The sequence below is a fragment of the Nycticebus coucang genome, chromosome 8, assembly GCF_027406575.1.
Source record: "Nycticebus coucang isolate mNycCou1 chromosome 8, mNycCou1.pri, whole genome shotgun sequence".
Classification (NCBI taxonomy): domain Eukaryota; kingdom Metazoa; phylum Chordata; class Mammalia; order Primates; family Lorisidae; genus Nycticebus; species Nycticebus coucang.
Window position 1 is genome coordinate 381,736 of NC_069787.1, and position 15,998 is coordinate 397,733.

General features: G+C 53.9%; 1 protein-coding gene across 10 annotated transcripts in view; it reads right to left on the reverse strand.

Annotated features, from left to right (window-relative positions):
- The window catches only part of KLF15 (KLF transcription factor 15), a 30,047-nt gene extending 19,289 nt beyond the window's left edge, over positions 1-10,758 (reverse strand). For 5 of the 10 annotated variants that reach the window (XR_008381698.1, XR_008381697.1, XM_053599682.1 and 2 more), the window contains exons 1-2: positions 7,489-8,585; positions 5,327-6,427 (exon numbers count right to left, since the gene is read on the reverse strand). Coding sequence is in view for 4 of the 10 variants with exons in the window: in XM_053599682.1 (XP_053455657.1) it covers positions 5,327-6,427; positions 7,489-7,526 (1,139 nt within the window). In the remaining 6 variants the exon portion in view is untranslated. The other 5 variants (XR_008381700.1, XR_008381701.1, XR_008381699.1 and 2 more) reach the window with 5 other exon arrangements.
- Between the last annotated feature and the right edge of the window lie 5,240 nt (positions 10,759-15,998).

The window sequence follows — 15,998 nt, forward strand, 5'->3', positions numbered from 1 at the left end:
CATGGCCAGGGCTCAGAAGCCAACTCACACGGCCTGTGGGACAGCAGGATGCACCGCCAGGTCCCTACTTCAACAGTCCCCACCCCGGGGAAGGCAAGACTCATCTGAGAGGCCACAGGCAGTGACACAGGGCCATAACAGTCCTCTGGTCCTGGTGACACCCAGGAAGGCCAGGCTAGAGAACAAGCTGTCCTATAGAACCCCTTCCTGCTGCCACAGGGTTCTGGTACTGAAGGTATTGTCTCTGGGAACTGAGCTGTCAGAAGACCCCTCCCTCACACCTGCATGGGGGCATTCTCCCAAACAACCGACAGAGAGGTCTGGAGATGACAGTGGGGAGCAGTGGGGTCCAGGTGGGTAAGGCTCAGCCTTTGCAGGCAGTAAGCTCCACCACTTACTGGCCAGTTTCCCAAATTTCCAAAATACCGGAGCCTCAGTGGAAAGCCCTTCTGGAGACAGGGCGAATGAGACTCTCCCATAGGACTGTGAGGACCGTTTAAGAGGCAACAGTAATGTGTTTAGAGCGGCACATGGCAATTGTTCAGGACTTGTAAGCAGTCATTACCTACACAGCTTAGCACAGGGCCTGGTCCCTGGTGAGGGCCTGGTGCACATGGGGCAGCACCATGGTTCATGCTGCCAAGTTGTAGGGCAGAGGACACACAGGGGCCTAGGTGACTCTCCAGAGCAGCCCGTAATGTCAGCATTTGCACATACACTCAGCACAGTTGTGCAAAGGCGCTCCTTCTCCAAGACAGCACACCATGCTCCAAAAGGATTTTATCATGAACAGTCAATTCTCAGGGATCTCAGTGGGAATGGGGGCTCTGCCTACCAGGCAAGTAGGGTCAAAGAGTGTCTCGTCACAGGGGCTGCAGTGCCACAGGGGTCAAGGGAGCAGGCCACTGGGCCTGAATGCTGTTGCTGTCACCTTGTGCATTTGTGGCTGTGGGCCTGCAAGTCCCCTTTGCTGGGCCTCCGTGTCCACCACAAATGCCAACAGCACTGCCACACAGGACTGCTGATAGTTATCAATATTCATACCAGCTGCAGCACATGGGGATTCTTTCTGGACAGAATGGCTGGCCATTCCAGAACAGGATGTTCTGCTGCAAGGAACAAAGAAGGCCTCTGTCTGAAAGTGAGACAAGGAGACTTCTAGGAAGGCAGCAAACAGCACTTCCCAGAGGGCTAAGTCAGAAGAGGGAAAGCCTGGTCTCAGCCCTATTGAGAGTGCCAACATCACATCACCAGAGGGGACAAGACAGGGACTATTGGGTTCAGGACCAACAGCAGAAGGAAACGGGGTTGAATCCACCGGCAGGGGCAGACTTCAGCAGGAGCTGGGGGAGTGGGCCATAGGCCATGACACAGGCAGGCAGGGTGGGCTGGGAGGGTGCCGGCTTGTTCCCTGAGCACAGAACACTGAGCCAGGGCCAGAACCTGCCCAGAGAGGAGGAACATGCTGCACACCAGAGCCACCCTGAAGAAGAGACGAGACCTGGGAGCAGGCCCTGCTGCAGGCAGAGGTGAAGGTCCTCCTACCACCCAAGTAAGCCCCCTGCAGAGGTATGCCAGGAGAAGGCCCTGCCTCTGGGCGCTGCAGACAGCCTGGGTTGAAGACAGCCCACTTCCTAGCTATGTGACCATGGAGGACTTACTTAACTGTTCTGTGCCTTAATTTCTTCTTCTGTGAAACGGAAGAACCCACTGATGCCTGCTTCATGAACTAATCGAACAAATTAATACAGTAGAACCTCCATAGCTGGCCACTTCCCTACGCCGCCCACCTCCCTAATTTTCATACATCCACCACATGTATGTATCAGCACAGTAGGCCTAGCTCCTTATGTTGACCATCTCCATATGTTGACCAGTTTGTCACTGTCCCTTATGTGGTCAGCTCACAAATGTTCTGCTGTGCGTGCCAAGTGCTCAGAGCACTGCTTGGCATGCAGCAGAGGCTCAGGTCATCATCGTGACTGCTGTCCTTTGCTCTCCATCCCCAGCCCAGTGTACAATGCCTAAAGGAGCCAAAAGCCTGGCAAGAGAGAGGAGAAACATGTGGCACCACTGGAGGGTTAGCATAGAGCTGAGGCGCCCATCTGGGGCTGCACCACAGAGCCACACTCACTAGCTGTGTCCCTATGGGAATGTGATGTGATCATCCCATGCCTCCATTTCTCCCTTTGTAAATGCATATTGGTGCCTCCCTTTTACAGGGCCATTATGAGGACTCAATGCACTAGTACACATAGAACAAAACTGGGGCCATGCAAGAGCAAACATTAGTTGTCACTGCAGTCACAGGGGCAGGGGTGACCTTCAAGACAGAGAACACAGAAAGGGCTAATGCCCAAGCAGGAGCCCAAGCAATAGAGCTCACTCAGCAAGGGGAAGAGGCAGGAAAGCAGACATGTGGGCCCAGAGGCCAGGACAAGAAGTTTGGCTAGGGTTCCAAAGCATACCCAAAGGCCAAGTAGCCTCAAGAGGTGATGAATTCCCCATGGCAGGAAGTATACAAGTGAGGAGATTGGGTGGAGGAGGAGACTAAGCTCTGAGAAACTTAGAATAACACCCAGCAGAGAGTATGTGGTCAGTAAATACGACATCTCATCACTATCATTGTCATTACCACTCCAGTCCTATCCAGACTGAGCTTCCCCAAAGCTAGATCCATCTTCCTACCAGCTGCTGCACGCAGCTGCAAGGGTTCCCTCTACCCTCTGCCTCTCAGTGGAAGACTACTGCCACATTAAAGGATACAAGCCACCTTGGGTGCATCACCAGAGGTTCCCTGAACCTTTAGGAAGACCAACTGGGGACTCCCCACATCCCCAGAGAACTAGCCCTCCTGAGAAGTTAGGACCCTCAGCTCACAGCTGGACAGTGCCATGTGTTACCCCACCAAAGCCAGACCTCCCGGAGAGCTTGGAGGAAGCGGAGTAGCCCTTTAGAAGCCCAGGCGTGGCTGATGCCTGCAATGATCTCATCACACCAGGCACACACCACACTTCTCCTGCCAACTGGGTCCTGAGCAAGAAGATAAGGACCAGGGCTCAGTCAGTGAATCCTCTCCACAAACCCTCCACTCACGTGTATGTCTCATGCCATGGAGGACTCACCACCTCCTGTGGCCACTATGTGGTGGGCCAAGATCTGCCTCCCTGAGACACACCTGGGTTGAGCCCAGAAGGCAGGGCCTCTCCCTTTATGGAGTTGGCAGAATGGGTGACCTTGATCTAGGACCACACCCTCCTTCCTTGCCACCCCACCCAGCCTCACCCCAATTGGAGGGACCACTAGGCAATGGTCAGCACCAGCCAGGGCACAGTGCCCAGAAAGGGGACCCCATCAAGATGGTTAAGACTGGTGTTCTGGAGGGAAGCTACACAGCCTCTCCATAGTCCTTGCTGCCCCCATGTAGGGGAGAATGTACACAGAGTCCCTGCGAGTGGGGCACGGTCTGAGATGGGATGCTGCCTGTGTGGAGGCCTCACACTCTGACCTTGCATGAGAGTGACAATATGAAAGAGAAGGCAGATGCTGCTGAGCACCCTCACCCCTGGGCCCCACTCTGCAGATGAGGAGACTGAGGCTGGGCAGGAGGAGCACCCACAGCACATAGAGAGCTGTGGCTAATCCAGGGGTGTGAATAGAGACCACTGACCGTCCTTACCGGCTCTCTTCTCCATGTGAGGTGTCAGGGCACCTCCCTCTCAGCCGCCCCCGCCCCCCACCCCAGCACTGGCCACCTAGCACAGCACAGCAGTTGCCTTCCTGTCCTCACAAGCTCAGACAAGGAATGTGCTGTCCTCCTGGGCAGGTCACAGTCCTGTCACCCTGCATCCACTCGGCAGGCCAGGGCTGAAACCTGAGCGGCTGAAGCACAACCTCTCACAGAAGCTCTCAGGTTGTCTGAATGGAGCAGGGGACAGGCCCAAGAGTGATGTCCTCAATTAGGAAGGGCACCCATGACCCAAGACACTGGGAAAAGATCTTGCTCTGACCAGCTCAGCACTCGGAAGGTGCCACCAGCATCATTCTCAGCTTCCACACACAGCTCCCTGTCTCAGCACAGCCTCCCCAGCTGAGACCCTCCCCAGCTGAGACCCTCCCCCAGGCCAATTCTCACAAACTCTCAGAACTAGTCTGCCGTCAAAAGAACAAAAGCTATAAACTGCTCCTGGTGTGTCACTCCCACACATGACACATACATGCACACACACATGCACGCAGCAATACCAGGTGTACACACAGACATGCACAAATACATATGGTCACATAGCACAGATGCACACACACACATGCACACATACACACGCCTGCTTGTGAGGTCCTGGTCTATACACAGTTCCCAGGTACACAGAGGAGCATGACATGTCTCTCTTACTCACATGCATGGGAGCAGCCACATCAGCAAAGACAAGGGATGTGCTGTCCTCCTGGGCTGGCCAGATGGACGCCCTAAACAGGGAAGGGCCAGCTGCAGCACAGAGCTGAGCATGGAGCTCCTGGCAGGCTTTCTGCATTTTAGGGTGGACACGCCCTCCCAAGGAGGGTGCCCTCTAGCTTTGGCACCCAAGGGCTGGGTAACCCTGGGCCAGTCCCCTATCCTTTAAGGCTGGTTTCCCCACTAAGCCATGCAGAGCAGACAGCCTGGACGGATTCTGCCACCTTTGACTCAGCACCACCAGCCAGTCTGATCCTCTCTCAGTTGGCTTTTGTGGCCTCCCACACACAGGTGCCCAGGGATGAAGCAAGGGCCCAGCCCATGTGCTCAAAGACATTTGTGAACTAAGCTATTTGAGGAAGCAACATTTTCAGGACACGACCCCTCTAATCCCACACCCTGGGGTCAAATCCCATTTACAAAGCTGTATGACACTGGGTAAGCTCCTGGCTAGCCTGAGCCACAGTGTCCTCAGAGTTAAGTTGGGGGTGATGGCAGTACTTACCCCGTGGGTGCTGCAGGGGCCCCAGCCTGCTCCATCATTCTCAGCTGTCCTTGTTAACACCAGTGCCCTGGCACTGAGGCTGGCCACACAACCCTCATCTGACTGGATCAGTGGACCCAGCAGGCAGCACGAGCCACAGCAAGCCTTACCTGGTCATTATGAAATGGAAGACCAGTGGCTTCAGCTTTAGTAACCAGGAGGGACAAGGAAGCCTCCAGGAGGCTGTGTCAGCTCTGGTCCTGCCCCTCTGTCTCCCACCCCCAATCAGCCTGATTGTCATGTGGAGAAAATGGCCTTGCTGCATACCCAGATGAACAGACACAATTGGGACTGGCTTACCACCCCAGCCTGTCACCCGCCATACTGACCTCCAGCCGCAGCCCGGCCAGGTGCAGGCGAAGGGCTTCTCGCCCGTGTGCCTGCGGAGGTGGGCCTTCAGGTGGCTGCTTTTGGTATACATCTTGCTGCAGCCAGGGAAAGTACATTTATGCATTTTGATAAGTTCAGCCGCTGGGTTCTTAGGGAACTTCTGGCCCATGAGGAGGCCTGCAGGGCTGGGCCCCAGGGGTCCTGACCCAACAGGCTTGGCAGCAATGGGCACGGGGGCGATGCGAACAAACTTTGACGGAAGGTTCAAGCTGGAGGAAGGCACTACCTGTGGCACCAGTGCAAAGGTCTGCCCCTGGATGTTGACCAGGAGCTGGGCAACCTTGACATTCTCAGGAGCCTGCCCAGGGGAGGCGGGCCCTGAGCCCGATTCCTGCTTCACCGGCATGGGCTGGATCTGCAGCAGCACTGGGACGGGCCCGTCAGGTGCAGGCCCTCCACTTGAGCCCTGGGTGCCACCTGCACTGGTGCTGCCTCGTGGAGGAGGAGTGCTGCACTCTGTCCCGGCAGACCCAGCATGGAGGTGGCCCCTGTGTGGCCCAGCCAAGAGCTGGCCACAGGCCTCTAAGTCCTTGCTGTTGTTCTCAAGAGCTTCCTTCACTCCTGGCTCCATGTTCTCTTCCAGAAACTCTTCAATCTCCTCTAAGGTGGGCTGGAAAGGCCTCGGGACATCATCAGGGTTGCCCAAAGGAAACTCAGGGAAGCAGAAATGCTCCCCCTTCACAGGTGTCGGTGCCCTTCGCCAGGGCCCCCAGGCCATGGGGCCACTACTGGCCCCAATGCCACCGCCACTACTGCTTAGTGTGGCCTGGGATAGCAGGAAGTCCAAGATGCTGTCCTGGCCCTCGGCACCCGGGCCACCACCATAGCAGGAGCAGAGGGCTTGAGAGTCGGGGCTGGCACAGGAGCAGGGGCTGGAGGCATCACTGTCGTCTTCAGAGAGGGGCGAGGGCAGCCTATGGTATTCTCTCTGGCCAGCCAGCCTGTCACCCAGATAGCCAACTGGGCATTTTGGTGACGAGAAGTTCTCATCCACTGGAAGCAAGTGGTCTACCATGGTGGCCTGGCTGTGCCGGTGGCAGCTGCAGGGAGGGAACAAGGGAAGCCTGGTCAGAAGGACAGCCCGCTCACCTGCCAGCTTGTGGGCCTGCGGCCCTCACCCTCAGCTGCCTGCCACTGCCTTCCATTGCCAAATGCCTAGATCCTGCCTCGGTCCCTCAGGAGAGTTGTGCCTGCAAGAGTGTTTTCTGAAATTGCACCACCTGTTTGCAAAAGAGCCCTCTCCAAGCCCATTGCACAACCCAGGGTACTTCCAGTTTCAAACAGATTTTCCAGAATAATCCTGGAAAAGAACACATGTCTGTGAATGGCCGATTGTGAGTGTGTGGAGAGAAGGGTATGTGAGAATGCTCTCCGGACCCTGGCAGGTCTGAGGGTGGGGAATCATCCCACCACTGATGCAGAGTCACCGCACATCTGAAGACATCTGACCTCAGCTTCAAGCCTGTTGAGTCACAGAATGGGGGTAGGAGACCGGCCATTGCCCTCTGATCCTATGCTGTTAAGGCTTCCTACGGTTGCCAGATTGCGCAAACAAAAATACAGGCTTCCAATTAAACTTGAATTTCAGAATTAAAAAAAAAAAGAACAATTTTTAATATGAATATATTCCCAATATTAAATGAGACATATTTAAAAATTGTTTGATTTGAGATTAAAATTTAACTGAGCTGCCAATATTTTAATCTGGTTAACTGTAGTTTGGAGGCCAGAAAGTTAAAGACCAATAAGTAGCTGCCCTTGCTGGCTGTTTCCCCACCTGAAGGAAAAAGGCGGTGGGAAGTGGGAGCGATCTGCTCTCTAATTCTCAGACCCCTCTGCATCTCCACTGTGGAGGCTAAAACAAAGCACTCTCTACCATACCTGGATGCTACACCAGCCAGGTAGACAAGACCAGCCTCTCTGGTGGTAATTCTCAGGTATAGAAATCCACCAGCGTCCTGGACCACCTGAATATGTATTAGCACCTTAGACCTCACGGCCATCTGGTGGGACAGGAGATAAGACCACCAGGGCCAGTGAGGAAGCTGGGCCTCCTGCCCAGCAGCCCACTGCTGCTGCTCTCCCCATCTGGAACACTCACCACCTTGGGGAAGCCTCAGCTAAAGCCTGTCTCCCCATGAGACAGTGCTCTCCATGTCTCTGCTGTGTCCCCCACACCTGGTGTGGCACCTGGCGCCCAGGAGGGGCTCAGAGAACTGTGATAGAGAGGACAGGTAAAAACTGTGTCCTCTGAAGCCAAAGGACATGGTAGGTCCAGTGTCTGGGGATAGTCAACAGTGTTCAGCTCTGACAAGGCCACCTCTGTAGACCTTTGTCCCCACCCAGGGACCACAGCAGGCCTGGTGTTTATCACAGTTAGGGAAGGGGGATGTTCTGCACCTGAAGCAAGAGATCCCTGCTGACTGGCAGCACCTGTGCACCATCCTCTCTGTGTCCAGGACCACCCCAGCCCAAGAGTCAACAGGCTAGCACCATCATCAGCTGTGACCTTGGCCTAGTTCTTATTCCCCCTCAACCTCAGTTTCTCCATTTATCTCATGCTTTGATGATTTCTCTCTTCTGCTTAGGGACCACAGGACCTTTGGCCCGAGCTCCCAACTCATCCAGAAAGCTTTATGGAGCTTCGGGAAACTAAGGCAAAATCTGTGCCCAGGCGAGTTTTGCTAGAACATTTGTTTTTTTGGCTTCAATATTCAGCTAATGATTTAAAACTAGGAGCGTGTTTTAAAATATACACTATTTCACCAAATCAGGAAGGAATGAAAGTGCCAGATAATGTGAAAGACAGTAAGGCTGGACAGAGCTCACATTCTACCCAGACCTCCCCAGTCCTGCACCACTCTCCAAGCAAGAGCTCCACTCCTGCATCTGCAACTTATCAGCTGGGCAACCTCATGCAGGTGGCACAACCTCTCTGTGTCCATGTCCGTGTCTGTTCACTCAGTACTAGTCGTTAGGATCAGCCCGAAAACATGGTGAACATGGGGTCTTTCTGTCACTCTCCTGCTATGCTAAAGAATCACGGGGACTCCAGCCTCCCCTCAGGTCTCAGAACAGGCCTGCTTCAAACACTCCCCTGAAATGTGATCACCATTGGGCTACTCTGTGACATTAAGCAGTTACTGTTAAAATTTTGTATTGTGATGATGGCATTATAGTTACATTTTTTAAAGGAAGCCTTACCTTTTAAAGATATGAGCACATCACAGATGAAGTGACATAAAAAGAAAAAGTGAGGAAAATAAGTACAGTGGGGTGAGACTAGAAGAGAACAATCTCCAACTACTTCCCAAAGAAATGTGACCCAGGGCACCCTCCGGCTCCCTCCTCTCGCCTGCCCACAGCAGCCTCCACCTGGGCCCTGCCCATCTCTCTGCAGACCTCACCTCCAACCCCTCCTCCCCCCTTGCTCTTGCTTGCTGGGCCCCAAAGCCAAACTCACCTCACTCTCACCCGGGACCCCAGCCCTGGCTATTCCTGGGCCAGCACTTGAGCTCAGAAGGCACCTCTGTCACATCCCCCTCTATTAGATTCTTCCCAGCAGGTGCCAGTGTGAGAAAGTATCTTGTTCTGTGTTTGCAAACTTACTTCCCCTCCAGAATATTAGCTGCTCTGACTGTTCAGTCCCAGGCCATATCCTAGAGTCTAAAGCAGGGCCTGGTAGAATTTTCTTAATGAGTGCAGGAAAGGAGCTTTGGAAGGGGGCGGGGACCAGGAGTGGGGTAGCCAGCAAGCCTCAGGAGGGACACTCAGGCACTGGGAACCCAGAAGGGAATATGGTACTGCCCAGGGCACGGGTGTTAAAGAGAGGGCTGGCTAGGGCTCCAGCTCCTAAAACACAGCAGCACGTGGCACTGCCAGAGGCTCAGGCTGCCTTCAGGGGGAGGGGACACACTGTTCCGGGCACAGTCTCTGGACAGACGCTGGACTCCGCCCCCTCCCCAGGCCAGGCCAGGCCTGCTGTTTATCCTCCCGGGGACACAGCGGCTGTAGGAACAACATGTAATTGATAACAAGCCCAGCACCGGCCAAGCGCTTGCCATTGGGTCAGCGTGCAAATCACGGGGGTGGCGGGTGGGGGCCATCCTTCAAAATAAGAGTCTCCAATCCCTGCGCGCCACCCAAAGGCCCCGAAGTCTCCAGAGTCCCAGTGTTCTTGCACCTGTAGGACACAGGGGTCTCCCCACAAGCCACCTGGTCCCTCGGGGAAAGGGGGAAAGATTTGAGCTCAGACATTTGGGGATTTTGTCACCTCTAAGGATCGTGGGAGAAAAGAGCTCCTCTGTGCCTTCTCAGAGATGGTGTTCCATGGGAAGGGAACACCACATTGGGAAGGGAAGAAGGGACAGGACGACCGTAGAGGGTGGGGTGGTCTCTCCTCTGAAAGCCGTTACTCCTCCTTGACAACCGCTTTGATAATCTTCAATCTAAGGGTCAGGGGGACCGGGGGTACGGGGGGGGGGGAGGCGGATATAAGACGTGTGAACGGGTGGGTGTGCGAGGAGGAGGTGTGAGTTTATGGCGTGAGACTGCGTGTGCGGGGTGTGGTGTGCGGCGGCCAGAAGCGGCTGTGCAGAGGGGTGTCCGCCAAGTGCTCACGCGTGGAGCCGCTGGGGACTGGCAACGTATGTGGGAAAAGAAGGCGTGGAGAGCCAGCTCAGACCCCTCCGGAGAACCCTGGATCGCTGCCCGCTGGGCACCGTGCCCGTGGCCTGTCCCCCCCCTGGCCCCCGCCACTACCGCGTGACCGATAGTAACCTCTCCGCCACTGGCCCCTATGTCCCCCCACCAAACCCAGGGCACTCGCCGGCTCCCTCCTCTCGCCAGGCCCCGCCGGGTGCTCGCCATATGGGAGAGCCGGCGGGTGAGGTGAGCCACGGCCGCGCGGGGCGGCGCGTGCCTAAGCGGAGAAAGTGCCAGGGAGTGACCGAGGGTCACCTCCCACCCGCTTGTTCGACCCTGCTCCCTCCATTCTCGCGGGGGGGCGCTCCCTGCTCCCCGACATTTCCTCGGGCACCCGCGCAGAGCCCAGGTGGACGGCGGCGGGTCACCGCCACGCGCCCTTCCACCCCGCGCCCCGGCCAGCCTCCTGGTCACCTGGGGCCGCGTCCACGCGGCCGCCCGGTCCCGCCGCGCCTCTCCCACCTGAACTGGGCGCACGCCCGGCCGGCGGCCAGGCCCTGGCGGTCCTGCGGCTCGGCAGGCTGGGCTGGGGGCGGCGGCAGAGCTCCGGATCTGGCGGCAGCCGCGGGCCGAGCCGCGGGTCCCACACTGGCTCTCCCGCCGGCTGGTCCACGGGTCGCGGCAGGAACGCTTTAGCCCGCCGGCCGCTCGCTCTGAGCTCACTCCCCGCGGCTCACGTGACGCCGCGGGCGCAGCGAAGGCTCGCAGGAGGCTCGGCCCGGGGCGCGCCACCCATTGGCCAGCGCCGCGCGTCACGCGCTCCGCCCCTCTCCAGCCCCGCCCCTGGCTGCGCCCAGGCAGCTCAGCGAGCCCCAGAGCTGCCGGAGCTGCCCTGCCTGGGGCGCCCGGCCGTCCGGCCCTTCATCTCTAGCCACCCACCCCTCACCGTGGACTTGCAACGCCGCTTCTAAAGGTCCCCAGGTGAGAACGTGAGACGGTCCTCGGAACATCTGAAATGCCCTGAGTACACACGATAAGGGGCGAGGGCTAAGGGGCCAGCCTGGCCTGGTCGGTCCCACATCCTCATTCCACCCTCGGTGTGTGTAGGCCTTTGTGTCTCCCATTGAATGCCAGATAAAGTAGGAGACTTGCGGAGGGAAACGTATTGCTGGAGAAATACGGTATTTGATGTTTCCCCTGAGCCATCAGTAACCCTTGGGAGAGGAGCTGGCGAAGCTGCCACCAGGCCTCCAGGAGCAGCTTGCTGACCCCCGTCTCAAACCATGACACCCTGTATGAAAACTAAATAGTGCATCACAAGCTACAAATGCCTTGCCAGTCTGCATTCGTCTGTGGCTGTCCTGGGACACGTTTGGGTTCCCACTTAGGGACAGGAAGAGTGAGGCTCAGCAAGGCTTGCAGAAGACAAACATGTGAGCTATGCACCCTACTATGCCCTTTGACCCACACTCTAGTTGGATCCTCAGCATTTTATAGATGAAGAAACCAACTCAGAGAGGGCACCTGCCCTCCCCAGACAAGGAGAGAGGACAGGGGTGTGGCACAGCCAGGTCTGTCTGCCCAGAAGGGCACCTTATGAACACCTTCAGGTCATGTGGGCAGAGAGCTCGCCTCTCCTTTCCTCTCCCGCCACTGTATGGTGGGCAGCGTTTTCCCCATTTCTCTGTAATGCTGTGGGTCTGTGCTCACTTGTCCCAGGATCTAGGACCCTCTCTGAGCATCAAGTCAATTATGGGGATTCAACTTCTACTGCCATGAGACGCCAAACCAAGGCTTGGCCAGAGGATGTGTTGGCCAAGCCCTGTGTTGGGGGTGCAGAAGGGAATAAGCTATCTAGTTCACAGATGTTAACACCCACATCTGGACTATGACAGCCCTGTCACAGAGTTTGCCCATTTTTGTAAGAGAGGACACAGAGCTCTGTACATTTCCATTACACCCTCTTGTCTCTGCTCAGGTTGGAGTCAGACAGTTACCACACCTCTCCCGGTGTCCTGTTTGTCCTTGGTGGGTCACTCCTCACACACTCCCACCCCAGTGTCTCCCATCCTCTTAGAGAAAACTTGCAAAAAAGGTCAGAAGCTTAGAAACAAAATACACCCATAGCAGTTTCAGTACACAGGGAAGAGGCCCTAATTGGCCAGAAATTAAAGAACGGCCAAGATGATCTTGTTAAATGCTGAGTCAGATCATGTGCCTTCTTGGTGCAGAAACCTCTAGTGGCTCCCACCTCACTCAGAGTAAGTAAAGCTCACATTTTTACCACAATCTTTAATGTCATATGGCCATAAGTAGAGAGAAAAGCCCTGATATAGTAGGAAGAACCTATTATTGGGATTCTTGGGCAGGGAGGAGAGAATGAAGCCAGGTATGCTCTTCAAAACAGATGGCAAAGAAAAAGAAAACTTTTAAAGCAATGAAAACCTCTAACATACTTTCTTTCCAAAGTAACTCTATCCCTACATTAATCAAGCATAGAAAAAGGTCTTAGAATAATATAAACTTTATTATTTAAATGTTAAGTAACCTTGCCTATAAAACTGTTTGGGCCTAGTGCCTTTTAGGGGTGCCAATCTTTGCTTCATCCTTCAATTTCACACATTTTGAAATTCATGGAAATTTTCTTCTATTATTTCTTCTTTTTTCCCACCAGATAGCTGCATGAATGGCTACCTCATTTATTCAGGTCTCTGATCAAATGCCACCTATCACAAATGCCCTCCTTGACCACCACCTCTAAATAGCACATCCACTGCTCTCTGTTCCCTAGCCTTGGTTATTCTTGTTGTTGTTGTTTTTTAACTTAATGGTCCTGACTTTAAATTCTTTCTTTCTTTCTTTATTTCCTGTCTCTCCCATTGTCTGGCAAGCATTTTAAAAGCATGGAGTTATATGTTTTGTTCACTTCTGATTCATAAAGACACTCTCAAAATATCTGTTGAGAGAATGAAGAGATTCTTTCTTCTCACTTCTCGAAAATGACTATGGAGTCTTTGGGGAAATTTCTCAAAGTCAAGCATCCTCTTCAACACTGTGGCAGCAGTCTTGTCCTCCTCCGGATCCCACGCACATTCCCATACTCTCTGCTTGCAACCCTGAGACCTCCAGCTTCCCCTCAGCTCACACTTGCCCTGGGTTCTGAGCCCAGCCTACCCTCAGCTTATGGGCATTAAAGGGGCCCCATTCAGTGGCTCAATGGTCTGGGCACAAAGGGACCACCTGTGGCCATCAAGATATGTGACCTCCAGCAATTAAGTGACTTCTCACCCTTCCAAGGTGGGAAACAATAACTCTCCCCACTCTCAGCTCCCCTGCCTCCCAGCGAAGCTTCAGGGTCATGGCCAGAATACCCTACCCTCTGACTCTCTAATGGTCTGAGAGCTAGGCTTTTAGGCTTGGGAAATGGTTTTGAAGTGGGAGTGAGAAGTGGGCAGGCATAAGGGGAGGCCCATAGAGGTGACCAGGGCTGGGAAGATATACTGCAGAAGGTTCCTAAGGCTGGAGCCAGGCCCTTTCCTCACCATGAGGGCCCTTGGTTGGTGTGTAGATAGGAGGCCAGGTCTGTCCTGACACCAGGTGACCCAGGTAAGGGCATACCCTTCTCTCATGGCCAGCTATCCTTGCTCCAGGGTGAGCAGCTAAACACCAGGTCCCAGGAATGCCTCAGGCTAAGGGACCTAGAACAGAGTGGGGCTTAACTCTGTATGAGAGTCCTAGCCTTCCCTGGCCCACGGCACACAGGGACAGTCAGGGTACAGAGGACCCCTCAGCTTCCCTCTGTCCCACCTCTGCTATGAACCATGGCCTCTCTGCCTCTACCTGCCAGAATCCCATATGAGGAGGCAGCCTGAAGTCCAGCCAGTGGGAGTACAAGTGTGTGGCAGCCTGGACTGTAGTTCTGGAAGAATCCCTCCCTAGCTGAGTGGCCTTGGGAAGGTCGGTTTGCCTCTCAGTTTCTTCATCTATAAAATGGGTGCTCAGACCCCTGTCCTACTTACTTCAAGGGGATGTTTGAATATCAAATAAAATGATACATGGGAAAAGGCCCAGAAGTACAAAGAGATTGACTAATGTTTAAACGTCACTCCTTCTGACATTTATTCAACATTCCTTGCAGCCCCCCTGCCCTGGCCCCCTCACATGCAGCCCAGGCTTCATGAGATCCCACTGCAGTGGGGCTAGCAGGCTGGTGGCATAGTGGGTGGTGATCACCATACCCTGAGGCAGCATACTGGTAGCAGCCAGGAGCTCCATGGGGTGGGGTGGAGAAACTTGCAGAGAAGGGAGGATTTAGATCTCCCCTGGAGGAGGAGTGGGAGCCACTCCAGGCACTCCCACAGATGGCCACGCCCAGCCCAGGAAATCGTGGGTATGCGTCAATGGGATGGAGGGTGTTCCCTACAGGTTCAAGCTCAAGCCTCTTGCACAGACATTCATGCCATTTATCTGAGTAATTCTTTAAAAATAACATCTGCACTTGTTTTAAAGTTCAAGCACTACACACAGCCCTGAAATCAAAAGTAAAATCTACCCAGCCCCCATCCTACCCACCATCTCTGGTGGTTGTTATTACTGGCGTTGGTTTTCTCTTATTACCTCCTCAGTTCTATAATGTGCTTACACCTTCTGTGTCTTTGTGGAAGGCAGTACCACTCCACTTTGTATGCTGGATCATCTCTGAGCCATTGGAGGTGGGTCTTTGCTTTCCAAGAGAGGCACAGGCAATAGATTGAAGGATGGGAGGCTGGTGAAGTTGGATATGTCCGCCTGGCTGGCTCTCTGAGTGTCACTGTTGGCTAGCTGTGTCCCTCTTCCTATAAGTAGCCATAGCTCTAACCCTCAGCCTCTCTGAGAGCTGATCACTGCCCACATGGTTATAAGTCTCCCCTGTTTTCAAGTCCCCTTGTTACCCTGTGGGAACACCCAGGTGCCTGCTGGGGAGGGACTTCTGTGCATTAGCATCGCTGTCAGTCAGACTCTTCAACTTCAAGATGCAGAAAACATTTCCTTTCTAATTTGGACCAATGTTTTCTAAATCGTTTATAAACCCACCCTCAGATATTTTTTCATAATATCACTGTTTTTATGATTATAATTGGACTCCTTTTTATATTTCATTTGCAGTATATTCTCAAGTGATTTTCTTTTCTGCCAAAATGTTTGAAAGATATACTTTCTGAGACCTTCCATGTCTAAAAATGTCTTTAATTTGCTGTCACATTGGATTAATAGTTTGTCCAGATATAGAATTCTAAATTCAAAGTGATCTCCACTCACAACTTTGGAGGTATTGCTCACGACCCTCTGGCAGTCAGTGTTGCTGATGAGATGTTCAATACTCACTGGAATTTCTTTCATTCATAGGTGCTATGGTCTGAATATGTGGGTACCCCCAAATTCATGTTGAAGTCCTGTCCCACAAGGTGATTAGGAAGTGGAACCTTTGGGAGATGATTAGGACCTAAGGGTGGAGCCCTCATGAATGGGGTTAGTGTCCTCATAAAGGGGGTTCCAGAGAGCTAGCTCACGCCTCCCACCATGTAAGAATATGGTGAGAAGGCAGCATTTATGACTCTGAGCGCACCCTCACCCCACTGAATGTGCCTTTCCTTTTTTTTTGAGACAGAGTCTCACTGTCACCCAGGCTGAAGTACAGTGGTACGATAATAGTTTATTGCAGCCTTGAAATCTTGGGCTCAAGCCATCCTCCTGCTTCAGCCTCCCAAGTATTTGGGACTACAGGACTGCACCACTGCACCCAATTAATTTTTCTTATTTTTTGTAGAGATGGAGTCTTGCTATGTCACTCAGGCTGTTCTTGAACTCCTGGCCTCAAGCAGTCCTCCCCCCGCAGCCTCCCACAGTGCTGAGATTACAGGTGTGAACCACCAGGCCTGGTCAAATCCTGGACTTCCCTGTCTCTTTGACTGTCAGAAATAAATGTTT